This window comes from Diaphorina citri, unplaced genomic scaffold (assembly GCF_000475195.1).
Source record: "Diaphorina citri unplaced genomic scaffold, Diaci psyllid genome assembly version 1.1 scaffold337, whole genome shotgun sequence".
Taxonomy (NCBI): Eukaryota; Metazoa; Arthropoda; class Insecta; order Hemiptera; family Psyllidae; genus Diaphorina; species Diaphorina citri.
The window spans coordinates 97,523-124,625 of NW_007377772.1; the positions used below are offsets into that span (position 1 = coordinate 97,523).

The 27,103-nt window shown below is 41.1% G+C and overlaps 4 protein-coding genes and 1 long non-coding RNA gene across 5 annotated transcripts; 3 read left to right on the forward strand and 2 right to left on the reverse strand.

Moving 5' to 3' along the window:
* The first annotated feature begins 45 nt into the window (after window positions 1-45).
* LOC103507716 (alpha-aminoadipic semialdehyde synthase, mitochondrial) lies at window positions 46-11,433 on the forward strand. Its single transcript, XM_026822505.1, has 15 exons — window positions 46-60; window positions 158-304; window positions 769-945; window positions 1,427-1,579; window positions 2,044-2,225; window positions 2,669-3,237; window positions 3,432-3,709; window positions 5,000-5,248; window positions 5,663-5,802; window positions 6,141-6,295; window positions 6,739-6,926; window positions 7,468-7,672; window positions 9,784-9,821; window positions 9,980-10,273; window positions 10,340-11,433. The coding sequence occupies exons 1-14, from the start codon at window positions 46-48 to the stop codon at window positions 10,241-10,243; spliced, it is 2,760 nt and encodes a 919-aa protein (XP_026678306.1). The 3' UTR covers window positions 10,244-10,273; window positions 10,340-11,433.
* On the reverse strand, window positions 11,054-14,189 carry LOC103507709 (UPF0046 protein C25E10.12). Its single transcript, XM_008472210.2, has 6 exons — window positions 14,087-14,189; window positions 13,546-13,735; window positions 13,006-13,150; window positions 12,327-12,591; window positions 11,628-11,854; window positions 11,054-11,530 (listed from the first exon to the last, which is right to left on the reverse strand). Exons 2-6 carry the CDS (start codon window positions 13,666-13,668, stop codon window positions 11,403-11,405), a joined length of 888 nt encoding a protein of 295 aa, XP_008470432.1. The 5' UTR covers window positions 13,669-13,735; window positions 14,087-14,189; the 3' UTR covers window positions 11,054-11,402.
* A 150-nt stretch (window positions 14,190-14,339) lies between these two features.
* LOC113466812 lies at window positions 14,340-15,877 on the forward strand. Its single transcript, XR_003391098.1, has 2 exons — window positions 14,340-14,580; window positions 15,802-15,877. It is a non-coding gene; the product is annotated as an uncharacterized LOC113466812 (long non-coding RNA).
* A 1,456-nt stretch (window positions 15,878-17,333) lies between these two features.
* On the forward strand, window positions 17,334-21,140 carry LOC103507717 (1-phosphatidylinositol 4,5-bisphosphate phosphodiesterase gamma-1-like). The gene is made up of 3 exons (XM_008472218.2): window positions 17,334-17,597; window positions 20,114-20,219; window positions 21,136-21,140. The coding sequence occupies exons 1-3, from the start codon at window positions 17,349-17,351 to the stop codon at window positions 21,138-21,140; spliced, it is 360 nt and encodes a 119-aa protein (XP_008470440.1). The 5' UTR covers window positions 17,334-17,348.
* Window positions 21,141-21,603: 463 nt separating this feature from the next.
* LOC103507718 (alpha-aminoadipic semialdehyde synthase, mitochondrial-like) lies at window positions 21,604-25,496 on the reverse strand. Its single transcript, XM_008472219.3, has 7 exons — window positions 25,142-25,496; window positions 24,619-24,765; window positions 24,247-24,280; window positions 23,627-23,814; window positions 22,614-22,998; window positions 22,441-22,569; window positions 21,604-21,968 (listed from the first exon to the last, which is right to left on the reverse strand). The coding sequence occupies exons 1-7, from the start codon at window positions 25,199-25,201 to the stop codon at window positions 21,667-21,669; spliced, it is 1,245 nt and encodes a 414-aa protein (XP_008470441.1). The 5' UTR covers window positions 25,202-25,496; the 3' UTR covers window positions 21,604-21,666.
* Between the last annotated feature and the right edge of the window lie 1,607 nt (window positions 25,497-27,103).

The window sequence follows — 27,103 nt, forward strand, 5'->3', positions numbered from 1 at the left end:
GCTTAACTTCAGTGATTCATTGCGAACTGGGGAATTAAACGTGCTATGGCCGCTAAGGAAGTATGGCGTATAATATCTTTAGTAGCGCTGTCAAACTTTCTTGACTTGGCGGGGCGGAGCGCTACCGCGCTAAACGGTGTCTTCCTCTTATTTTCAGACTGGCAAAGTGATCGCTATTCGGCGTGAGGACCAATCTGTGTGGGAGCGAAGAGCAGCGCTTGCTCCCTCTAATGTGAAGCGACTGGTGAGGTCTGGTGTGAAGGTGATAGTTCAGCCGTCCAATAGGAGAGCTTATCCTGTTCAGGTAAGTGCTAACACCAAATCCACTTACGCTTGTAAGGCCAGCCACTCACTGTCGCTTAGACCTGACAGGCGGACCTTTACAATCGTAACAGTCAGATCTACCTCATAGTGTTTGTGCTCATCAGGTATCAGGTAGACCTGACAGGCGGACCTTATCAGGTGTACCTGTCAGGTCACCCTGATAGTGAGTGGCTGGTCTTATACATAATATACATACTAAATTACTAAAGCAACCTCTATCTCCGAATGGTTGTAATGCAAAAAACCTCAGCCTTGTGAGTACAATTGAGTAGCGTTTTAGAACATGTTGCAACCAGTGATGACATTGCCAGAGTACCGTGTAACCGTGTATGCTTCACAAGAGCCTTGTGAAGAGCCTTTCAGCTTCACTGGAAGTAATTCATAATGATAATGACCTCTAATCCTTATCAATAAACTCATTTGCCCATTTCGTTGTCCTCACAGGCATACGCCAACGCCGGAGCAATCATTCAAGAGGACATCTCCGAAGCCAGCATCATTTTCGGTGTCAAACAAGTCCCTGTGGATCTTCTGTTGCCGAACAAGACCTACTGTATGTTCTCACACACCATCAAGGCTCAGGAGACCAACATGCCCCTCCTGGACGCTATATTACAGAAGGTGAGAGTCCTTAAAGGAGAAGCTCAACCCATCCTTTGGGGCTCTCTAGCCCCTTCACCTAAGCCTCAGACCTTAAAAGAGAAAAGGGGGCGTCAGTGAACTGAACCCCTTCAAAAAGAAAGGGAGAGAGAGAGCAACTTTACTAACGGTATTTTTTCCCCACAGGGAAGGACAAAATAAAACAAATTTACCAACAGTATTTTTTTTATAGTAGTTTGACGTCACTGTATAACTGCTATTACTTTTAGCGACGGAGTTTGACCTTCCATTCGGGGACAAGCTAACAGTCTTCTCATATTACACCCAACCACGTCACGTCACGTGAAGTCATGGGGAGTCAGAAAGATGTAGTGCAAAGTTTTCCTATAATGTTGTAGGTACTTTTGTTCTGGACAGCCATACCATCACACGTCACGTGAAGCGACGTGACGTGATCGAAGTGTGTTTCTACCTTTAAACGTTTCTTTTCCTACTCCCTCAGAACATTCGTCTCGTGGACTACGAGAAGTTGGTGGATGATGAAGGCAATCGAGTGGTGGCTTTCGGTAAATACGCGGGTGTGGCGGGGATGGTCAATATTCTGCACGGATTGGGCCTGAGGCTGCTGGCTCTTGGCCATCATACACCGTTCATGGTAGGTCAAGCTTCGTAGGAGATTAACGCATCCTTAGGGCTATTTGCTCCTACAGTCCCTACACCTAACCCTCGGAGTGCGCTTTTTGTGTATGGATTAAGCTAAGTACTGTTTGGTTAGTGTTAGTAAACTCTCAACTTTTCAATTCGGAGGAGTTCTTAAACGGGGAAAACGATAAGCATCAATTAGATAATCTGTTGACGCGAAAATATTCACGTTAGAGAACAGGTGATGCAAAACACCTGATGACAGTGTGTTTTTCCTTTATCAAAATCAAAGAAAAAGGCTCCGAACTGGATCAATTCATTTGTTCGAGCTTGATTTCACAAATGGCCATGTGCCTGCGCACTGTTGTAATTTGGACCTCCACAGTCCTGGTTACGTTTCCAAAGCCTACTAATACTAAAGTAATGCTTCGCATGGAGTAAGAACACCAAACCAAGGTATGAATGTTGTGATTTCAGCACATTGGTCCGGCACACAACTACCGCAACTCAATGATGGCTCGGCAAGCTATCCGGGATGCCGGCTACGAGATATCTCTGGGCAACATGCCCAAATCCATTGGACCTCTCACTATTGTGTTCACAGGCTCTGGGAATGTGTCGCAAGGTGCCCAGGAAATCTTCCAGGAATTACCTTATGAGTAAGTAATTACTCTGTGAGTGAGTACTCCAGGAATTAGGTACCCTATGAGTGAGTACTTGAGTAGTTCATCAACGATAGATTTTAAGTAGGTACCTCGGATACTCAGTGGTCAGGCAGCTTAAAGATTAATTCATAGTGCTCTTGCGTAGTAATCAGAAGGGTGCGGATTCAAATTTCACTCCAGCATGGTGGGACTCAATACTCTATCTTAAATTATTTGAGAAATTGGTCACACTAATGATAGTAGAGTAGGCAAACGCAGTAGTTGCTCTAGCGTAGTAATCAGAAGGGTGCGGATTCAAATTTCATTCCAGCATGGTGGGACTCTAATACTCTATCTTAAATCATTTGAGAAATTGGTCACACTAATGATAGTAGAGTAGGCAAACGCAGTAGTTTGCGAACGTCTAAAATCACTCATTTTTTGTTACCCTTGAACAGATACGTCCCGCCGGAAATGCTTCAGAAAGTGGCCGAGCACGGATCCAACACGAAGATCTACGCATGCGAGGTGCGGCGACGCAACTACCTCGAGCGCATCAAGGGAGGTGGCTACGATTATCAGGAATACAACGAAAATCCATCGCTCTACCGATCTCTGTTTGCGTCCAAGATCGCTCCGTATGCGTCTATCATCATCAACGGCATCTATTGGGCAGTAGGGAGTCCGAAACTTCTAACGCTACCGGACGCGAAGAACCTGCTGCGGCCGAATCACATGCCTTGGCTGCCGACATCCGATGGCGCACCTCCGTTACCGCACCGCTTGCTGGGTATCTGTGACATTTCCGCAGATCCTGGCGGTTCTATTGAGTTCATGAACGAGTGTACCACCATAGACACGCCATTCTGCCTATACGATGCAGACAGTAACAAGGACACGAAGAGTTTCAAAGGCCCAGGAGTTCTGGTGTGCTCTATAGACAACATGCCCACGCAGCTGCCCATGGAAGCGACGGACTTTTTCGGCAACCTTGTGTTCCCGTACGCTCTGGACATTCTCCAATCAGGTGAGATCTTGTGGCGTAGGTCATTGCACAGGTGATTCTACTGAGTAACACGTTGTGTTTGATAGTATTTCTATTCATAGTATTTTTGCTTTTGGATCAACAAATCACTAAATTGCTAGTTGATTAAAATGAGAAAATCATCTTTTATTGTTGCAATCAGCAAAAGAACAAATTTATTTCCTTTGTCCAATCAGACGCCAGTAAACCGATCGAGGAGCACAACTTTTCGCCCGCCGTCCAAGCTGCCATCATCGCCAGCAACGGAGAGCTCACACCCAAGTTCAAATATATCGAGGACCTCAGACAGCAGTCCGTAAAAAGTCGTCACAAGGCAGACATACAGACTGAGGAGTCACGGAATGTTCTGCTGTTAGGAGCGGGCTATGTGTCGAGACCTCTCATTGAATATTTACACCGAGATGAGAACATTCATATTACCCTCGGCTCTTTGCTCAAGGAAGATATTGACAAGGTATGGTTCCCTAATAGCTGCAGCGTACAGGATGCTCTATTGACTTAGGTTGGAGTACCAATACTCGTCGGATAGGCTGATGGGAATTAATAGAGGTGAGAAATTATTTGAGTCATTTCAGTGGCCTCTTAGTACAAAATCATGAGGATTTTTTCCCCTTTTTAACGAGCGGGGCCTTTGATATTATTTTCAAATGACTTCAGCGATTTTTCATTGAAAAATTAAATCCCTCAAGATATTAAAGACTTTGATTTTCAGTATTTCGACCCTTAATTTGTTGTCGAAATTGTCCAAACAGACGCCATTCATCGACACTTAATTTGTTTTTTAGGTGACCAACGAATTCGGGCGCGTAGAAGCGACGCTCATCGACGTCAACAACGGCGGATCCGACAACCTCAGCGGCCTGGTGCGGTCGGCGGATCTAGTCGTGTCTCTCCTACCATACAATCTGCACCATCATGTAGCGGTGTTCGTTAGTTTCTTCGTTAGTTTCTTCATTGCACACGTGAGGCTACTGATTAAACGTAACCAGTTAGTTGTGTTTGATAGCATTTTTATTCATAGTGCTTTTTGCTTTTAGATCCACAAATCACTGAACTAATAGTTAATTAAAATGATAAAATCATCTTCTATTGTTGCAATCAGCAAAAGGACAAATTTATTTCCTTTGTCCAATCAGACGCCAGTAAACCGATCGAGGAGCACAACTTTTCGCCCGCCGTCCAAGCTGCCATCATCGCCAGCAACGGAGAGCTTACACCCAAGTTCAAATACATCGAGGACCTCAGACAGCAGTCCGTAAAAAGTCGTCACAAGGCGGACATACAGACTGAGGAGTCACGGAATGTTCTGCTGTTAGGAGCGGGCTATGTGTCGAGACCTCTCATTGAATATCTGCACAGAGATGAGAACATTCATATTACCCTCGGCTCTTTGCTCAAGGAAGATATTGATAAGGTATGGTTCCTTATAGCTCCAGCGTACAGGATGCTCTATTGACTTAGGTTGGAGTACCAATATTCGTCGGATAGGCTGATGGGAATTGATAGAGGTGAGAAATTATTTGAGTCATTTCGGTGGCCTCTTAGTACAAAATCATGAGGATTTTTTCCCCTTTTTAACGAGCGGGGCCTTTGATATTATTTCCAAATGACTTCAGCGATTTTTCATTGAAAAATCAAATCCCTCAAGATATTAAAGACTCCGATTTTCAGTATTTCGACCCTTAATTTGTTGTCCAAATTGTTCAAACAGACGCCATTCATCGACACTTAATTTGTTTTTTAGGTGACCAACGAATTTGGGCGCGTAGAAGCGACGCTCATCGACGTCAACAATGGCGGATCCGACAACCTCAGCGGCCTGGTGCGGTCGGCGGATCTAGTCGTGTCTCTCCTACCATACAATCTGCACCATCATGTAGCGGAGTTCTGTATTCAGCACGGGAAGAACCTGGTGACAGCTTCGTATTTGTCACCAGAGATGATGGCGCTTCATGAACGAGCGGCGAGCGCTGGAATTACTGTTCTCAACGAGGTAAAAAAAAACTGGCGTGAAGACCTTTCCTTGGTACTTTGATCTTTCACGGCTAAAAACAGAGTGGAGTGGAGAACATTGCTCATAGAGAATCGGAAATCGAGCAGATAGAGGGGAGTGACGATGAGAGAAGCGACGACTTGAAACCGCGTAGTACTAAGAGCAAAAATTATTATTTCAATGGATGCTACCTCCAGGGCGGTTACATTCCAGTGTAGGATATCTACCTTCCTACACCGTTGTAGTGATTAGGTTAGCAGGGTGGACTCAGATTTGAAATCTGAAGGTTGGTGGTTGAAGTCCAAGTCAAGTCATTTTAGCGAGGTGTAGGTAGCTATTGATCGAGGAACGGCCATTCCTGTGACCATCCTGCTTGGCACAGTACAAATTCCTTTCTATTCTTTTCTTTGACAGGTAGGACTTGACCCGGGTATTGATCACCTCTTAGCCATGGAATGTATTGATGCGGCCCACCTGAACGGAGGCAAAGTGGAATCTTTCGTGTCCTATTGTGGCGGGCTGCCCGCTCCTGAGTGTTCGGAAAATCCATTGAGGTGAGTTGTAATCAATCAATCAATCATTCAAAGTGCTATAGCAGAGTCTCCTTCAATGGCATAGTCTTCAATAAGCCACATAAGGAAAACACTCAATTTTAATAAAGATGAGTGGTTAGATCGAAATTTCCAAGGTTTGAAAGAAAATAATTGTGACGAAAGTTCAGACCTATAAGTCATGGGACTGTGTTTGTTGAGCGTTCCTTTGAGTGTTTGGGTCCTTTCAAACTTTATATTTTTGACAGTTTTTGCCAACGAAGTTAGTTATCAACTTATCAGTCGTAGACATTATGATGAGGCTAACCAGTTAACTATCTCTTCCTTGCTTCTCGTTTCAGATACAAGTTCTCCTGGTCACCACGGGGTGTGCTGCTAAACACCCTAAGCAGTGCCAAGTATCTACAGAACTCTCAAGTGGTGGACATTCCCGCTGGAGGAGAGCTGATGAGAACTGCCCGACCTTTGGACTTCCTACCCGGGTTTTCCTTCGAAGGTACCTAATGAGTTTCTTCTTCCTATACCTACCAAGGCAGACATAACGTTTCTCTTTGCAGTTGTTAATTTTCTCCTCTTGTTTGATACTATTTTACTGATCCAAAGACATTAGATCTAGTGGTCACGTTCGCCTACGTTCGCCTGGTAAACAGGAGGGCGTAGGTTCGATCCCAGCCGAGGCATGGAATTGTATCTTCATTTGTTTGAGATTTTGACCACATAATAATAGAGCTCTAAGGGTTAAGTGGTAGAAAACGCCTCCGGCGTTAACCTCACCTGGTGATTACCTTCCACTCAAGAGTCTATTATAGTTCCGGGTATTTGATATTTAGCAAACATAGAGACCCTTTTATCGAGGTCTATAGTCAGTCAAACTACTAGTAAACTCTACTTTATCATTACCTACTCCTAGCATATTACATTTGATCATTTGGTCCTCAGGTTTCGCCAACCGGGACAGTCTCCGGTACGCCCAGTTGTACAACATAGCTGCCGAAGCTCATACTGTGGTGAGAGGCACACTGCGCTATCGTGGCTTTGTGGACGCTATGCAGGCGATACAGAAACTGGGACTACTGGACTTGAAGGAGCATCCGGCTTTACATCCAAGTGGGCCGGAGATATGTTGGGTGAGTTGAAATACTTCTTATTAGGGATCATTCACGTCTCGTAGAAAAAGATGGACCTTTTTTTATGAGAACTTCTATCTAAAGGACTTGGGAATATTGCTCCTCTCCTAGAAGAAAGGTGGACACGAATCTTCCGCGGGAACTTTTATCCAGATTTTATCCGGTAAATTACAGTCTATAAACTCCTAGTTCTTGTTCTTAGGGTGCATGTCCGGTCCGAAAGTTGGCGATCATCCTGGCTATGATTATTTTGTTGGTGGCAATCCGGAACAATTGTGTGGAGGTCTTTCCTAGTTAATAAGTTTTTTTTCTCCACAAAATGAAATTTTCCCAGTGTTCTATTCGTCGGCCTTGTAGATGGTTCAAAGCTTTTTCTTCATTTTGTTTCTGTTGCCAAGTGTAGCAATTTATTTCATGAATACCCATTTTTTTAAGAGGTTTGACACAGGGAACTTTAACTGCTAGGGTCTTATCGTCTCAAAATCGAAGAGAGAAGGACTGTATTATCTGTCCATTCAATTCGTCGTTTATAAACTTGCAGAGAGAACTTGTGTGCACTCTGCTCGGCCTATCCACCTCGGACATTTTCTACGAAAACTTGAAGAACATTGTGGCGGACAAAGTTGGCAACACTGGACTGGAAGCTCTGGAAGCGTTGGGACTTCTCAATGATGATATTATCGTGCAGAAACAGAACACACCCATAGACACTTTGTCACATTTCTTACGACAGAAACTGGTTCTGGGTAAGTTTTTGACCAGAGGTCCCAGAATCATTCTACAAAGTAAGGTTGTAATGTTGACTCGATGACGTTACACTATAAATACTATAGATCAATTTTGAATGTTAACGCCGGCTGAGCACAACTAAAAGTTGATCAACATGACATGTTAGACCAGAGGTTAGTTTGTTAAGGTGTGTCCATACATCGTCGACCGGTCATAGATTGATGTCGTCTGAACCGTCCACACTGCCTGCCATACCATCACACGTCACGTGAAGCGACGTGACGTGATCGAAGTGTGTTTCTACCTTTAAACGTTTCTTTTCCTACTCCCTCAGAACATTCGTCTCGTGGACTACGAGAAGTTGGTGGATGATGAAGGCAATCGAGTGGTGGCTTTCGGTAAATACGCGGGAGTGGCGGGGATGGTCAATATTCTGCACGGATTGGGCCTGAGGCTGCTGGCTCTTGGCCATCATACACCGTTCATGGTAAGTCCAGCTTCGTAGGAGATTAACGCATTTAGGGCTATTCGCTCCTACAGTCCCTACACCTAAGCCTCGGAGTGCGCTTTTTGTGTATGGATTAAGCTAAGTACTGCTTGGTTAGTGTTAGTAAACTCTCAACTTTTCAATTCGGAGGAGTTCTTAAACGGGGAAACCCATAAACATCAATTAGATAATCTGTTGACGCGAAAATATTCACGTTAGAGAACAGGTGATGCAAAACACTTGATGACAGTGTATTTTTCCTTTATCAAAATCAAAGAAAAAGGCTCCGAACTGGATCAATTCATTTGTTCGAACTTGATTCCACAAATGGCCATGTGCCTGCGCACTGTTGTAATTTGGACCTCCACAGTCCTGGTTACATTTCCAAAGCCTACTAATACTAAAGTAATGCTTCGCATGGAGTAAGAGAACACCAAACCAGTTATGAATGTTGTGATTTCAGCACATTGGTCCGGCACACAACTACCGCAACTCAATGATGGCTCGGCAAGCTATCCGGGATGCCGGCTACGAGATATCTCTGGGCAACATGCCCAAATCCATTGGACCTCTCACTATTGTGTTCACAGGCTCTGGGAATGTGTCGCAAGGTGCCCAGGAAATCTTCCAGGAATTACCTTATGAGTAAGTAATTACTCTGTGAGTGAGTACTCCAGGAATTAGGTACCCTATGAGTGAGTACTCCAGGAATTAGGTACCCTATGAGTGAGTACTTGAGTAGTTCATCAACGATAGATTTTAAGTAGGTACCTCGGATACTCAGTGGTCAGGCAGCTTAAAGATTAATTCATAGTGCTCTTGCGTAGTAATCAGAAGGGTGCGGATTCAAATTTCAGAGGTTTGACAGAGGGAACTTTAACTGCTAGGGTCTTATCGTCTCAAAATCGAAGAGAGAAGGACTGTATTATTCTGTCCATTCAATTCTTCCTTTATAAACTTGCAGAGAGAACTTGTGTGCACTCTGCTCGGACTATCGACCTCGGACATTTTCTACGAAAACCTGAAAAACATTGTGGCGGACAAAGTTGGCAACACTGGACTGGAAGCTCTGGAAGCGTTGGGACTTCTCAATGATGATATTATCGTGCAGAAACAGAACACACCCATAGACACCTTGTCGCATTTCTTACGACAGAAACTGGTTCTGGGTAAGTTTTTGACCAGAGGTCCCAGAATCATTCGACAAAGTAAGGTTGTAATGTTGACTCGATGACGTTACACTATAAATACTATAAATCAATTTTGAATGTTAACGCCGGCTGAGCACAACTAAAAGTTGATCAACATGACATGTTAGACCAGAGGTTAGTTTGTTAAGGTGTGTCCATACATCGTCGACCGGTCATAGATTGATGTCGTCTGAACCGTCCACACTGCCTTGACAACATAGATATCAATCGACGTTGGTCGACTATGTTTGGACACATCTTTACGCCATGAATCGCGAAGGGTTATTTCTTTAGGGCATGGGTGCAATAGTCCTATATACTGGACTCCGCACAAGGGAATTTCGTCAGAAAAGACCCCCATTTCAATGTAATGTAATGTACATAATCTATTTCTTTATTCTTTTGGCATGAAAAAGCTAAAAATAAAACCTAAACCAACAATATTTTCCAGATGACGGAGACCGTGACGTCATCGTTCTTCGTCACGACATCGACATCCTATGGCCCAACAGGAGTCGCGAGCGAAAGTCCATCTCCCTCGTAGTCTACGGCCAACCTAACGGTACTACAGCCATGGCGAAAACTGTCGGCCTACCAGCCGCCATTGCCGCCAAAATGATACTGGAGGGGGAGTTCTTCGTCACGACATCGACATCCTCTGGCCCAACAGGAGTCGCGAGCGAAAGTCCATCTCCCTCGTTGTCTACGGCCAACCTAACGGTACTACAGCCATGGCGAAAACTGTCGGCCTACCAGCCGCCATTGCCGCCAAAATGATACTGGAGGGGGAGATTCAAACGAAGGGGATGGTGTTGCCTCTGACGCCTGACGTGTATAGGCCCCTGCTGTTACGGTTAAAACAGGAGGGTATTGTGGCGCGAGAACATTCGTTCAGTTTGGATAAGAATTGACAGCCTAGTTAGCTCGGACGGTAACCTAAGTTAGCTTGGACGGTAACCTAAGTTAGCTTGGACGGTAACCTAAGTTAGCTTGGACGGTAACCTAAGCGCTAGGTCGCGGGTCCGATTTCCGCCCGAGGCAAACATTATCCTGAACAGATAAGGTTTAAGATGATGGCGGACTTTGGGCCTTTTTTTCAACAAAATACTCAGATTTATTTATTTACAATTCATAAACAAATCGAACTGCCATTACATAATAGTATAGTGATACTGAAAAGGAATGATTGATTATGTAGTGGAAGGAGAGGTGAACATGGAAAAGAAAATTCGAAGTGTTGAAAATCAGGAGTTCCTTGTAATAACTATACAGCACAAATCACAATTATTAAATTAAAATAATAAAAACATTGAAAAGCAAGCTTATTAGGTATCTATTTTCGTCCTAAAAACAAAGGCAAGTAATCAGATTGTATTCGCGAGTTTCACCTTTTTAAAATACCTATGTACGTACTTACTTAAAATACCCATCATAAATGTATTTTATCGTCAACCTATGAATAATAAATAATAAAATTTGAACTTGTAAAAATCTCAAAAGCAAGTTCATGGCTATAAATCACAGGAGTTGGGGAAACTGTATCTACTAAAACTATTTACAGGTTCAACTTGATTCAAAATAATTTGAATGTGTGTACCACCTATACAACTTAGCAACCTTTTAGTTTTAAATTTAAATTTAAAACACATTCAAAATTATTTACAAACTTTTGATAAAGTAGACCTAACACAACTGGGTACGGTACTGATGAGTACTAATACTGTGGGATTCATTAATGTTTAATTTTTTTGTTGAAATCAGCTTCCAGGCAAGCTATTTCAAACAAGTATATGGACTAGATAGTGTACAATTTTTAACTGTCTGGTTAGGTAACGTAAGATACCTACATGTCTCAGCGAAACAAACAGAAATTCTTGAAAAGTAAGCATACCTGTAGAAGAGCACCTTACTCTGTGTCCCGCGTACCAATGGAATGTACACGAAGATAAACCACGCCCTCCCTCTCCCTTGTCCAATGGGAAGACAGATTCTTCCCCAGTGGGAGGGGAAGGGGGTTTCTCCCCCTTCAATCAGCCAATAGGAGGTTCCCATTCCCAGTGGGAGGAGCTTCTAGTCTTTGGTGACACCCGGAGGCAGGGCAATATCAAACACTATAGGTGGATTGGTAGGAAGGTAGTTGAGATCACAGGTAGATGCGTTGATGAAGATGATTCTGCCGTCCGAAGTTATGCCGTAGCCTGTAACATGGGAGAGATCAGTTCTCTCTATCATTTTTTTAAAGAAAAATAAAATAATAATAATAAACACTAACAACAAACAAACAAATGAACTTACCCTCATGAACATGACCAAACACATGATACTTGGGTTTAACCCGTTGTTGCACCGTGGTCAACAGTTCGACACAGCCGGCTCTTAACCCTGTACAGCACAGGTCTCCGTGACCTATAGGCGGCGTGTGACTTATCAGAACGTCGGTGTCGGCAGGTATGTCCTGCCATTTGGACAGACAGGCCTCGCCTCTTGGCACGTTGAACGCCCACTTGCAAAACTCTGGTTGCCTGAAGAAGGACGAAACAGTTCATTAAACTTTGGGGTCGAATGGATTGGAAAGTGGAACCCATCACATGCCTTAAGTCAAACTCCATTTGTCAAGAGTCTAGGTTTACCTTGCCCTTGGGATCAATTTAATTAGAAGAAACCACTTACTGATGAAAATTTGTATTAAAAGAATAAACTAATGTGGTTACCCCAAATGCTTGGATTGGTTTCCAACGTGCTTGGTTACCATGTAGAAGGTCCCGGGTTCGATGCCCACCAAGTACGAAATTTTGTACTCGTTATTCGATTGCAGCTATGTCAATGGGGTTATTTCTGGTGTTCTTCTGTTAAACTAGCACCTACATGAAAAGTGTGTGTCCCTTTTTATCCATCTGAAAGGCTACGACGCAGATAACACGAGAGTGATGTAGCAGTTGTTTCATTGTTACAAATAAAAACAGTGGTACGACGGTATCATAGGATTTTATTTACCATGGCGTTCCATAGAATTTGATCCCATACAATATCCGTTCCTCGTCCTGCAGGTAAGTACAATTGGTAAGTCGATCTCTCATGTTCCTCGCTTTGACAGCCTCGGTGAGTGAATCCCTAGGAAGACCTAGGGTGGGTATTTCGTTGATGAGGTGCATTGTTCTGGAAGGAGATCGACAGCTGGATAGTGGATGAGTGAAAGTGGGGTCGAAACTGAGCTCGTGATTCCCAGCAATGACCAGCTTGTGTTTGTGGGGTAAGTTACCTGCAAAAGATAGGAGTGGTGTGAAAATCATAGGCAAGAATATGGAAATGTTCTTACCCAAAGTTTTATGTACCTAGGTATTTAGAAATGTTGTTTTTGAGAAATTCATGGTTTGCCCATTATTTTAAACCAAAACTTTAAAAAGCTCAGAAAGAGTTCACATTTCTCAGAACTGTAAATTTCGGCCAAAAATACTCAAACTTAACACAGAGATTCCACATATTATTTAGATCTAGAAGGTCCCTAGGCCCTGTTTAAAGAAGGTATGTTGCAGCCATTATTCAGAACCAAAGTTGCACTAATTTAACAGGAAATACTGCAGAAGTCTACAGTCGGTAACATTTCATTATAGCAACAAACAAATATGAAATCTACACCCAGAGCAAAGGAATGATTTTTCAAGTCTCATCTCACCTATCCATGTATTGAATTCGGTCACCTCCTCTTCACCTCCACACCTTGTGAAGTCACCAGCATGAATAAAAATGTCACCGTCAGGAATGTTGAATCGGATGTGAGGTGTGAGCGAATGAGTGTCACTCATACATACCACCCGCACCTGGGGAGGGAAATTAACAATTACATAAATTGAAAGAATTTCTCCAGAAACAATAGATTGTATTTTACATGTTAGTTATATTCTTATTATTATTGGCCTTCTTCTTTTCAAATGGGGATGGTGTTTGTCATCATTACTTACTTACGTGGAAATTATAGGAGCAAGTGGATTGTAGGAACATTGGATTTTAGGAATATTGAGATATTGGAAAAATCCTACTATTGCTGCAGTGAGCACCAAAGTTGTGACATAATAACACAAAGAAACTGCATTTATATTTACATTATTTATTTAATGGAAGCCCTTTCTTTCTTCATAATTATTCAATAAAATGCTAGCAAGCACTACCCTTTCTTTCTTCGTAATTATTCAATAAAATGTTAACAAGCACCAACCTTTTTTGGGTCCACTTGTGTTTTGGGAGGTTGAACATTTATTTTGATAACCTTTTGACTCCCAGATAACTCTTTCCATGCTGCAGTAGGGTTTTGAGTCAAAGGGTGAATTGGTATTGACATGGTTTTGATATAATCAGAAAAATGATACTTGAGGATGACTAAAGTTGACAAGTTGTTAAATGGTCCACTGGAAAAGAAAAGGCTATGAAAATTGAGAGCCTGAGTACCTTTAGTCAAATGGGTATCTGGATGAACCGTCTTTGTAATGAAAGGAGGCGGGTAACTCATTGTTGAATGGAGCCTAAAACTCTCAAAAACCTTGGCAGTTAGTTATACAAAGATATTTAATGTACTCTATTGAAGTTTGGTCAAATAACATACATACTATTCCCTATACATATCTTCCCCACCCATTAATACCTAGGATAATCTTTTGAACGGTGAAAGTGTGCCAACCCTCAGTGGACTTTGAAACTTGAATAGAACAGTATCCAGGCAAATATCAACATTATTTTGATGGCCCAAGCAATCTACTTACTAGGTAGGTTCAATTTCTATCTCCTCAAATTACAAGACACGAATTTCATGGGAAGAAAAGCGGAAAAACCACTCCTAACTCCTACTCAACTGTTCAAGTTTTCCAAAATTCAAATTTAATTTTATCTTTGCGCCACTAGTTTTTGTTTACATTTTCAAGCTACGTTTTAACTGAGGAAGAAAAAAAGGAGGGATTTTTTTTAAACCTGAGGGATTTTTCAGATTTGTCAACTCGGCAACACTGTTTTCTCAAAAATTTTCATTCATAAAAAAAAAAAAAATAGTGCAGAAAAAAGAAAAAGAAATAGAAAGTAAAAAATGCAAATTAAATTTAATTGGCAAACGAAAGTGATAAGAAGTGCCATTTAACGTGGTTTTTGTGCTAATTCAGAAGACTCTCATGTTCAATTAAATCTAGACATCCAAGATTCAACTTCCTGTCATTTGCTCTCATAGCACTCGAGTCTTGTGCTCCATGAATTTAATCAGCACCAAGTAAGATATACCTAAGCATCTGTGCAACAGTTTCTTTCAAGGAAAGACACCACTTTCTAAGAATATCATTAGACTGTTATCTGTCATAATTATGTGTAAGGTTTTTATGATGAAGATATTCTCGGCCATATTAATTGGTATCAATTAAGAAAATTAATATGCTTGTTGCTTCAAGTGGTACTGAAGTGGTACCAAGTTCTGTGCCTATAATAATCATTATTTGCTCATTCCTGAGCTCTAATTTTAGGCAGATGTGTAGTCAGAAACTCTGATGACAGACAGTCACTAACAACTGTAGTTTACAAATATATTTCCTTTTTTTTCCTGATTCAATCAAGATATTCAGAAAAATATTCAGAAAAATATTCAGATATTTAGACAATTTTGCCTTTGAAGACGAAAAAACTCTTATGTACTTCTCTTATTTTCCCAACAATTGAGTACGGTGGTATAGTGTTTAGCAATATTAGTGGCACTCTTTTGAGTAAACTTCAAACTTACCAAAATGCTTGTGTACGTTATATCTTCGGGTTGAGGAAATATGACCATGTTTCTGACCCTAGAAGATCCCTAATGTGGTTGACTGTCGAGAAAAGACTGGAGCTCCAGACCTTATATATGTCTGTTGTGGAAAATTTTGAACGAAGAGTCAGTGCCATCATACCTTCATTCCTCATTTCATTCTTTACACAGTCAACATTCTCATCATACACGTTCACAACATCTACTCGACATTCCACTCCATCGCACTGATTTCATGGGTAAGAGCTTCACCGTGAATGCTGCACGATTGTGGAATCAGCTTCCGACCGAGTTGAGAGTTCTTCAGAGCCGGCTACCATTCAAGCTACTGGCAAAAGAATATATGCTTGCCCTGGATAATTGAATAATTGTTTAAAATTCTTTACTCCCCCCTTCTTCTTCTTCTTCTTCTTCTTCTTCTCTTTCTTTCCTCTCTCTTTCTTCTCTACTATTCCCCTTTTCTTTCCCCTACTCTTCCCAGACCCTCCCTCCTCTCTTTTTCAACAAATTCCTCTTTATTCCTTCCTTTTTTTTACAATATGTTACCATCATTATGTAAATAAAGTTTGATTTAATTGTTTAATAATAATAATAATAATAATATTTTATTGATAGGTAAGTAAATAGATTGTTTAAACAAGTAGGTACTCATCTCTTATTCTATTATTTATTTATACCTACCTAATTCTATTTTTTCAGGTGTCAATATGACTTCAACTGTATGTAGTGTCTTCAAAAATTACACACTGTGTTGAAAGTTGAATCCAAATCAAAACCACCTGTGGATTAAACATTGTGACCCTCCAACAAGCTGTTTCTTTTTTCAACAGTCAAAAAATAAAACCTCAAAATGATGATAGCAGGATTTATTCCAGAAATGGAACAAACCATTGCCCATCTAGAACGTGGTACAGTGGTTACTCTGTTCTTCCCAAGGAAAAGACCCGAGAGGAATACATTGATGATTCGAAGAGAAACACGACAGATCATTTGGTCCAGAACATTGTCACATAGATATAGTGAAGGATCAGGTAAGATTTTTCCCCAAGTGGTTCTAATGAGATATTAAAATATTCTACATTTTATTCTTACGTATAGTTCAAACCTCATAATTCATGTTGGGCTGATTTTATGCTCATGTAAAAATCTCTTGGAAAAAAAAAAAAAAAAAAAAAAAAAAAAAAAAAAAAAAAAAAAAAACCCCATAAAAATAAAACAGTCTAGTTAACTTGGAGGTTAGCACCTAGCACGCCTTGTGAGCGCTAGGTCGCGGGTTCGATTCCCGCCCTAAAACAGTCTAGTTAACTTGGAGGTTAGCACCTAGCACGCCTTGTGAGCGCTAGGTCGCGGGTTCGATTCCCGCCCTGGGGCGAACTTTATCCTAAACAAATAAGGTTTGTTCTCGGACCGTCTGGTTTTCTCCTATCCTGTCTTCCTTCTCTGTTCGATTTCGGGACGATGACACCTTAGCAGTTAAAGTCCCCCCCCCTATCAAAACTCTTAAAAAAATTGACGGGTTTGCGAATGATATTATAGTGATGAGAATTTGCTGAAGACGGACCTAGAGTTTAGAACCGAAATGTTCCAACGTACCAAAAGTGGTACGTGCCAGCTAATGAGTCCAAATCCATTTCACACGTTAGGTGTTCGTGAGTAGACTCCTTCAGTGACGACGTAAATTTGGATATACCCATAAATATGACGTGTTTGACTAATTAATGTGTTTATGGGTGGTCCAATTTTTGTTTATGACCAAAATAACGTCACCCTTGGGTGGTCTCTTTCCAAGAGGTTTGCTAGAGGGAAGTGTAACTGCCTGGGTCTTATCGTCTCCAAATAGAATAGAAAAGGGGGACAGGATAGATAAAAGCCAGCCGTTCCGAGAACAAACCTGATCTGTTTAGGATTAAGTCCACCCCCGGGCTAGAATCGAACCCGCTGCCTCGCGCTTACAAAGCAGGTGCGCTACCAACTAATCTAACTAGGCCTGCAATTCACTTCGTTGTTCTATCTAAGATTCTAAGGTGACATTATAAATAAAAGGAGTTCATAATATGTATATTGTTTCTGAATGTCCATGCATATCTCACGGACACAGAAAAAAAAAAAAAAAAAAAATCACCCCGTACTCAATATGTTGTGATTGTTGTGTCTGCTTGTGGCTCAAATTGTTTGAGCCACAACTCAAATAGACAACTATTTGAGTCAAAGAGTTGTCTCACCACTTACCTTCTTAATTCCGGATTATGCCGGATCCCGCAGGCAGCACCAAAGACATGGACCTGCGGAACACGGTCAAAAACGGCGTGCTCTACCTCGAGGACCCGGTAGACAAAACGTGGCGACCTCACTTCTTCGTTCTCACACAGCGGACCCTGATTTACACGGACTGTGTGCATAGTGGCGAAGAGGAGGGGGAGGGAGAGGAGGAAGAAGAGGGAGGCAGAGAGACAGGAGGGGAGAATTCTACCCGCTGCGCTTCGCGACTGAGAGAGGTACGTTTTTTCGGCCCGATTTTTTTTTTTTTTTTTTTTTTTTTTTTTTTTAAAGCTAAAATGTTCTTCATCCCATAATGTCGCTTTAAATTCAGACGTTTAAATGGCAAATTTCATTGAATTCAAAAATGTCAATATTTTTAAATCCACCACCAACTCGTAAAACGTCTAGCTGTCAAAACCTCGAAACAAGTTACAATAATCCGAAACATTCTTTCACCCTTTATCGATTTATTTTTTATGATTTTTTTCTTCCCGGATCAAAAGTTCTGATCCTCCCATTCTTATAGAATCTCTATCAAACTGTTGATTCACGGAATTTAATCTTTACACAAAACACATCAGAGAATAGAAAGAATGTGTGATGATGGTGTTCCCTCTTCAGGTCTGTGAAGTCCCTGACACTCCTGACAGTAAATATTGACCAAGAAAGATAAATGATTCCATTCATTTTATCTTTGAAGTTTTGTATATCAGCTTTTAAAGTTGGTCTCTATCCGTTGCCTTACAACCTCTTCGTCTTTCCCATACATAATTAGGCATCCTTTTCTTTTTCCCTTAAATGGCAAGTCAGTCACCTACATTCCTACATATACTTAAGAAGAAGAGTCCCCGAAGGCACCAAATCAGCTAAATGCAAAATCATCTAATCGTAAACTAGGTAAAGGTAGGTATTCTATTCCAGCTAAAATGTTCTTCATCGCATAATGTCGCTTTAAATTCAGACGTTTAAATGGCAAATTTCAGTGAATTCAAAAATGTCAATATTTTTGAATCCACCACCAACTGGTAAAACGTTTAGCTGTCAAAACCTTGAAACAAGTTACAGTAATCCGAAACATTCTTTCACCCTTTATCGATTTATTTTTTATGATTTTTTTCTTCCCGGATCAAAAGTTCTGATCTTCCCATTCTTATAATCTCTATCAAACTGTTGATTCACCGAATTTAATCTTTACACAAAACACATCAGAGAAATGAAAGAATGTGTGATGATGGTGTTCCCTCTTCAGGTCTGTGAAGTCCCTGACAGTAAATATTGACCAAGAAAGGTACTCTTGAATGATTTCATTCATTTTATCTTTGAAGTTTTCAAGTTTTGTATATCAGCTTTTAAAATTGGTCTCTATCCGTTGCCTTACAACCTCTTCGTCTTTCCCATACATAATTAGGCACCCTTTTCTTTTTCCCTCAAATGGCAAGTCAGTCACCTACATTCCTACATATACTTAAGAAGAAGAGTCCCCGAAGGCACCAAATCAGCTAAATGCAAAATCATCTAGTTAGACCTCAGAAACAAAATTAGACCTCAATTTGTTCTGCGAACACCCCCTTCCAAAAATACCTCAATACACTGAGGTTATCCTCTGTCCTACTACACCCAAGAGGTTCCTGGTTCAACCCCCTAGTGATAGGTAAACCTCTGACTACTTAATAAGAGACGGGAAGGATGAGGGGTGGGTTTTGCCCCGGGGCATTGTAGACCCCAAACCCCTGTGGCGTCTGTTTGAAGAGACCGAAATATGTACCCTTTCCTTCAGTAGAATGGGTAGACATGTAGTTAACTTGTTTTGAACACTTGTGAAATGTTTTATTCATTCTTTTACTGGATGTTTTTCCCATGTCAAGTTTACCGGATATTATTTCAGAAATTTTACATATGAAAGGTTTTTTTCCCAATATATTTTCGATAAAGAAACAGGAATTTTCTTAATCGTATCAAGCATGAATAACACAAATTTCATCCCCCAGTGCCCCAATCAATACACCAAGCTAAATTTTATGACTTGGCCTGGACTCGAACCACCAACCTCTAGGTCCGAAGTCTACGGGTCTAACCATTACACCGCTGAGGCGGGTTTCATCTCCGCTAAACAAGATTTACTCGTTCATCTCCAAACCTAAGAACTCCACTAAAATTCTTTATCGCGTCTCTCTACCTCATCTCATTCATCATCCCAACTTCTTTCTCTACGTGACTGAGGACGTCTATTTTTAATCTCAGAAGAGATAATTGATGAGGGTTCTCTCGGGATGCTGATAATCCTCAATATTATTTCTAAACATTCCTAGGGTTTATTAATATTTTCTGGGAGGTCGGTTGATTTAATCATGTTGTAGGTAGGGTAAGTGTACCATTTATTCGCCCACCTAAAAAACGTACCATTTATTGGCCCACCTGCCCACATTTATTTTTCTAATTTTTGTTTTTATGACTACAGTTTTTGAATAGCACTGGTTCGATAGCAGTCTTTCTTTCTTACTTACTTACTTAAGCCCTTTCTTTTGATGAAATTGGATCTTGAAAAAGTTCGTCCAGTTCAGACTTATGTGGCGTATTGTACAGGTGGGCCAATAAATGGTACGTTTTTTAGGTGGGCGAATAATGGTACACTTACCCTATAACTTGATAGCATAGTTTGCCCAGGAAAAATGTGCCATACAAACTTGAGTTTGAGTTGTCTTCTAATTATAGGATGTTCCTATACACACGGTATATTCTATTCTATTTACAGGGTGTTCCTAATGACGAGCTCCACTTTGGAGAGAAATGGTTCCACGGACGTCTCTCAGGAGGGAGGGCAGAGGCTGAAGATCTTCTACGGCGATATTCACACTTAGGTAAGATTCCACTACAAATTTCTCGAAAAGACCTACTTGAAGTCTAAATCTTAAGGTTTAAAATGCTTTTAAACGACACAATTTTTCGTGTTTTTAATGGTTTTCGAGTTATTTATGAAAAAGTAAAAAAAGAAGAAAAAAAAAAAAAAAAAAAAAAAAACCCCAGATTCTCTATTAATGACGATATTACCTACACCTACCCTATACCTACATTGTTATCATTGTGATGAGTAATAGTTAGTTATACCTACTTGTACGAGTGTGGATTCTAGTTGGTACAAATTTCTTTCTTATTACCCCCATTTTGTGTCTTATTTAAATGTACTAGAAGAAAAACTTGGCAATAGGTCCCTCTGGCGTGAATTTTAAAACTTTTTTTCGTTCGTTCAATCCCATATTTTTTTTTTTTTTTTGAAAGACTCCAACATTTAATAATTTTTTGCCCCGAAAATTGTACACTCTATCTAGTCCATATACTTGTTTGAAATAGCTTGCCTGGAAGCTGATTTCAACAAAAAAATTAAACATTAATGAAACCCACAGTATTAGTACTCATCAGTACCGTACCCAGTTGTGTTAGGTCTACTTTATCAAAAGTTTGTAAATAATTTTGAATGTGTTTTAAATTTAAAACTAAAAGGTTGCTAAGTTGTATAGGTGGTACACACATTCAAATTATTTTGAATCAAGTTGAACCTGTAAATAATTTTAGTACAGTTTCCCCAACTCCTGTGATTTATAGCCATGAACTTGCTTTTGAGATTTTTACAAGTTCAAATTTTATTATTTATTATTCATAGGTTGATGATAAAATACATTTATGATAGGTATTTTAAGTAAGTACGTACATAGGTATTTTAAAAAGGTGAAATCATTTACTCGCGAATACAATCTGATTACTTGCCTTTGTTTTTAGGATGAAAATGGACACCTAATAAGCTTGCTTTTCAATGTTTTTATTATTTTAATTTAATAATTGTGATTTGTGCTGTATATTTATTACAAGGAACTCCTGATTTTCAAGATCACTTTGAATTTTTTTTTTTCCATGTTCACCTCTCCTTCCACTACTTACATAATCAATCATTCCTTTTCAGTATCACTATACTATTATGTAATGGCAGTTCGATTTGTTTATGAATTGTAAATAAATAAATCTGAGTAATTTGTTGAAAAGAAGGCCCAAAGTCCGCCATCATCTTAAACCTTATCTGTTCAGGATAATGTTTGCCTCGGGCGGAAATCGGACCCGCGACCTAGCGCTTAGGTTACCGTCCAAGCTAACCAGGCTGTCAATTCTTATCCAAACTGAACGAATGTTCTCGCGCCACAATACCCTCCTGTTTTAACCGTAACAGCAGGGGCCTATACACGTTAGGTTACCGTCCAAGCTAACTTAGGTTACCGTCCAAGCTAACTTAGGTTACCGTCCGAGCTAACTAGGCTGTCAATTCTTATCCAAACTGAACGAATGTTCTCGCGCCACAATACCCTCCTGTTTTAACCGTAACAGCAGGGGCCTATACACGTCAGGCGTCAGAGGCAACACCATCCCCTTCGTTTGAATCTCCCCCTCCAGTATCATTTTGGCGGCAATGGCGGCTGGTAGGCCGACAGTTTTCGCCATGGCTGTAGTACCGTTAGGTTGGCCGTAGACAACGAGGGAGATGGACTTTCGCTCGCGACTCCTGTTGGGCCAGAGGATGTCGATGTCGTGACGAAGAACTATGACGTCACGGTCTCCGTCATCTGGAAAATATTGTTGGTTTAGGTTTTATTTTTAGCTTTTTCATGCCAAAAGAATAAAGAAATAGATTATGTACATTACATTACATTGAAATGGGGGTCTTTTCTGACGAAATTCCCTTGTGCGGAGTCCAGTATGTAGGACTATTGCACCAATGCCCAAAAGAAATAACCCTTCGCGATTCATGGCGGAAAGATGTGTCCAAACATAGTCGACCGACGTCGATTGATATCTATGTTTTCGAGGCAGTGTGGACGGTTCAGACGACATCAATCTATGACCGGTCGACGATGTATGGACACACCTTAACAAACTAACCTCTGGTCTAACATGTCATGTTGATCAACTTTTAGTTGTGCTCAGCCGGCGTTAACATTCAAAATTGATCTATAGTATTTATAGTGTAACGTCATCGAGTCAACATTACAACCTTACTTTGTAGAATGATTCTGGGACCTCTGGTCAAAAACTTACCCAGAACCAGTTTCTGTCGTAAGAAATGTGACAAAGTGTCTATGGGTGTGTTCTGTTTCTGCACGATAATATCATCATTGAGAAGTCCCAACGCTTCCAGAGCTTCCAGTCCAGTGTTGCCAACGGGCCCTTGAAACTCTTCGTGTCCTTGTTACTGTCCGCATCGTACAGACAGAACGGCGTGTCTATGGTGGTACACTCGTTCATGAACTCAATAGAACCACCAGGATCTGCGGAAATGTCGCAGATACCCAGGAGGCGGTGTGGTAACGGAGGTGCGCCATCGGATGTCGGCAGCCAAGGCATGTGATTCGGCCGCAGAAGGTTCTTCGCGTCCGGTAGCGTTAGAAGTTTCGGACTCCCTACTGCCCAATAGATGCCGTTGATGATGATAGACGCGTACGGAGCGATCTTGGACGCAAACAGAGATCGGTAGAGCGATGGATTTTCGTTGTATTCCTGATAGTCGTAGCCACCTCCCTTGATGCGCTCGAGGTAGTTGCGTCGCCGCACCTCGCATGCGTAGATCTTCGTGTTGGATCCGTGCTCGGCCACTTTCTGAAGCATTTCCGGCGGGACGTATCTGTTCATTAAGAGGAAAGATTTTTTTTTCTTTCTTATGGGTATGTTATATAAAGTAGAGACACGATGACTTTTTCCTTACTTACCTCTCGCGGACCACCTGAAACCTTCTCGCGGACCACTAGTGGTCCACGGACCATAGGTTAAGAATGGCTGTCTTAAAAAAAATAGGTATTCATGAAACCATTGCTACAATTGGCAACAGAAACAAGATGAAGAAAAAGCTTTAAACCAACCTCAAGGCCGACGAAGAGAACACTGGGAAAATTTCATTTTGTGAAGAAAAAAAAAAAAAAAAAAAAAAAAAAAAAAAATTATTAAAAAAAAAAAACACCTCCACACAATTGTTCCGCACCAACAAAATATACATAGCCAGGATGATCGCCAACTTTCGGACCAGACATGCACCTTAAGAACAAGAACTAGGAGTTTATAGAGTGTAATTTACCGGATGAAAACTGCTCTCATGGAAGGTGCTCGTCCATCTTTCTTCTAGGAGAGGAGCAATATTCCCAAGTCCTCTAGATAGAAGTTCTCAAAAAAAAAAGGTCCATCTTTTTCTACGAGACGTGAATGATCCCTAATAAGAAGTATTTCAACTCACCCAACATATTTCCGGCCCACTTGGATGTAAAGCCGGATGCTCCTTCAAGTCCAGTAGTCCCAGTTTCTGTATTGCCTGCATAGCGTCCACAAAGCCACGATAGCGGAGTGTGCCTCTCACCACAGTATGAGCTTCGGCAGCTATGTTGTACAACTGGGCGTATCGGAGACTATCCCGGTTGGCGAAACCTGAGGACCAAATGGTCAAATGTAATATGCTAGGAGTAATGATAAAAAAGAGTTTACTAGTAGTTTGACTGACTATAGACCTCGATAAAAGGGTCTCTATGATTGCTAAATATCAAATACCGGAAACTATAATAATAGACTCTTGAGTGGAAGGTAATCACTAGGCGAGGTTAACGCCGGAGGCGTTCTCTACCACTTAACCCTTAGAGCTCTATTATTATGTGGTCAAAATCTCAAACAAATGAAGATACAATTCCATGCCTCGGCTGGGATCGAACGTACGCCCTCCTGTTTATAAGGCGAACGTGACCACTAGATCTAATGTCTTTGGATTAGTAAAATAGTATCAAACAAGGGGAGAAAATTAACAACTGCAATAAGAAACGTTATGTCTGCCTTGGTAGGTATAGGAAGAAGAAACTCATTAGGTACCTTCGAAGGAAAACCCGGGTAGGAAGTCCAAAGGTAGTTACACGGGACTCTGGCAATGTCATCACTGGTCGCAACTTGTTCTAAAAAGCTACTCAATTGTCCTCACAAGGCTGAGTGTTCTTTGTATTCCAACCAATCGGCGATAGAGGTTGCTTTAGTAATTTAGTATGTATAAGACCAGCCACTCACTATCAGGATGACCTGACAGGTACACCTGATAAGGTCCGCCTGTCAGGTCTACCTGATACCTGATGAGCATACACACTATGAGGTAGATCTGACAGTTACGATTGTAAAGGTCCGCCTGTCAGGTCTAAGCGACAGTGAGTGGCTGGCCTTACAAGCGTAAGTGGATTTGGTGTTAGCACTTACCTGAACAGGATAAGCTCTCCTATTGGACGGCTGAACTATCACCTTCACACCAGACCTCACCAGTCGCTTCACATTAGAGGGAGCAAGCGCTGCTCTTCGCTCCCACACAGATTGGTCCTCGCGCCGAATAGCGATCACTTTGCCAGTCTGAAAATAAGAGGAAGACACAGTTTAGCGCGGTAGCGCTCCGCCCCGCCAAGTCAAGAAAGTTTGACAGCGCTACTAAAGATATTATACCCCATACTTCCTTAGCGGCCATAGCACGTTTAATTCCCCAGTTCGCAATGAATCACTGAAGTTAAGCAACGTTGTGCCTGGTTAGTAGGTATCTGTGAATGGGTCATTGGGTCACGTATAGGTACCCAAATTTTAGTTTATTTAGCGAAACAAATAAAATAAGGCCTTGGTAGGTACAGAGGTTAGGTACTCACGTGGTGGATTGCGGCAAAAGACAGTAGGTACCTCTTTTCAATCGTCCACCAGGGGTGGCTGGATGGACTATTTCCGAAACAAGGTAACTTACGTGTTTTCCTCGGCTCCATGTTTGGCTAATCATGTCCACATTATTTTTCACTCTGTACATTTTGGTTTATTTGAAAAGTCGAAAACAGAACTCAATTCTGACGTAAACACAGTGAGTTTTTACACTTTTCACTCTTAAAATAAAATGAAAATCTACGAATGATAAATTAACTAAATTGGAACTTGGTACAATCGCGATCTCTATAAAATAGATTTCATTTCCGACCAAAATTTTGTTTGGTGTGGTTAGCTTACATCATTCTACATTAGGGTACCACTTCGTTCTCTAGGTACCTATTTGTTTCTTGGAAGTTTGTAAATTGTAAAGGTCTTGGGTAAATTTCGGTGTAAAATGTTTACCTACCAACTCGGACTAACCTTTACTTTCCAGTGGCGTAGGTGTGATGTCAGTACCTAACCTAGGTAGGTACCTACTTAGACTAAGGCACCTAGATAATACTTACTTATTTACTATTCGTATTAAGCTATTTCGTATACGTATAAGCTAAGATAATACTAGATTCGTATAAGCACCCATCTTTTGGGGCTCTTTGCCCCTACACCTAAGCCTCAGAGTGTGCCTTTTGTGTATGGAGTTAAGCTGACCGTGTGGGTCTAAGAAGTACCTACCTATACATACATGGTTCACGTACCTACGTCATAGTGACCAAATCTCAGATGATTTTTTACGAAATTCATTTCGCACTTTCCTGTTTTCGAAGTTGCTCCACCGAGGCAGTTTGGGGACAAGTAGGTACCTACCTACTCGTGTCACCTGTTCTTACCCTACACCACTGAGGGAGTTATTAGATTTCACTATCACATCTGTGATTAGCTGATTAGTGATAAACACCTCATCCCAATCAAGCTGATGTAAATAGCATTGGAAAAACAAAAGCTAGTTGTTAGCTTGTAACACCTTCAGTGTCTATTCAGAAAGATTATCGACCTATAAAACCGCACAATTCTTTGAACAGTCAGACACATAGGTACCTATACCTAGCTCTCGTTTTGTGTGTGAAGTTGGAGGAACATGTACCTACTTGTTATTGGCATTGTAGGTATACCTAACTTACGACCATGTCCTACCTACTTGGTGTAAGAAAAAACAAAAAAGTAAAAATAAAATGATCGTCACAAATATAGTTCCCCGAAACACTACGCTAAATTGTGTGACTTGACTTGAACTCGAACCTTCAACATCCAGGTCCAAAGTCCACCGCTGTAATCACTGAGGTTTGTTTGTCCCATCTAGCAGGTAGACCTGACGGGTACACCTGATCAGGTCCGCCTATCAGGACTGCCTGATACCTGATAGTGAGTGGCTGGCCTAACACTCTGTATTATTAAATTTGAACGATGATCCAAACGGACCTATTATTATGCATTCAAAGCTTCCATTATTTAAATCAGCTGAACATCTCCTGCCTTGGTTGTGATGTTAGGTAAATGAGCTGTAGCTTTATCAACCTAGGTTGATAAAGCTACAGTCAGGTAGCCAAACACGTGTATGGCCATTAGGGGAGATAACCTTCGACCTTTTACTGACGGCCAAGCGACCACAGTTTGTTTGAAAACTTCTGCGGCTGAGGTAAAATCGATTTTGAAAATGGGGGTACCTATTTTATATTATATTCTTTGAAATCGATTACCTATTATCGCTAAGTACCACCAGAAAAGGTAGGTACCCCTAGACACCTAGCTACATAGATCATAGATACGTTAGGTACGATTATTTCTTTTTGAAGGGATTTTGAAACGTATCACCATCTTTCGCCTGACTAATATTATGAGTGAGTATGCAATATGCAATAAATTGTTCACCTACCTCTGTGGTGGGAGCAAAGTACAACAGGTACCTACCTACTCGTGTCACCTGTTCTTACCCTACACCACTGAGGGAGTTGTTAGATTTCACTATCACATCTGTGATTACCTAGCTGATTAGTGATAAACACCTCAT

Bases quoted from the DNA above. Each gene is read 5' to 3' on its own strand.
- LOC103507718 (XM_008472219.3), bottom strand. From the start codon at position 25,201: ATGTACAGAGTGAAAAATAATGTGGACATGATTAGCCAAACATGGAGC. The intron at 23,815-24,246 runs GTACCTAATGAG...TTTGGTCCTCAG, and splicing joins ACCCGGGTTTTCCTTCGAAG to GTTTCGCCAACCGGGATAGT. The intron at 21,969-22,440 runs GTAAGTTTTTGA...AATATTTTCCAG, and splicing joins ACGACAGAAACTGGTTCTGG to ATGACGGAGACCGTGACGTC.
- LOC103507717 (XM_008472218.2), top strand. From the start codon at position 17,349: ATGCCGGATCCCGCAGGCAGCACCAAAGACATGGACCTGCGGAACACG. The intron at 17,598-20,113 runs GTACGTTTTTTC...TTCTATTTACAG, and splicing joins GCGCTTCGCGACTGAGAGAG to GGTGTTCCTAATGACGAGCT.
- LOC103507709 (XM_008472210.2), bottom strand. From the start codon at position 13,668: ATGTCAATACCAATTCACCCTTTGACTCAAAACCCTACTGCAGCATGG. The intron at 13,151-13,545 runs GTTGGTGCTTGT...TTCCCTCCCCAG, and splicing joins CACAAGTGGACCCAAAAAAG to GTGCGGGTGGTATGTATGAG. The intron at 12,592-13,005 runs GTGAGATGAGAC...TATCTTTTGCAG, and splicing joins CGAATTCAATACATGGATAG to GTAACTTACCCCACAAACAC.
- LOC103507716 (XM_026822505.1), top strand. The intron at 946-1,426 runs GTGAGAGTCCTT...CTACTCCCTCAG, and splicing joins TGGACGCTATATTACAGAAG to AACATTCGTCTCGTGGACTA. The intron at 3,238-3,431 runs GTGAGATCTTGT...TTGTCCAATCAG, and splicing joins TCTGGACATTCTCCAATCAG to ACGCCAGTAAACCGATCGAG.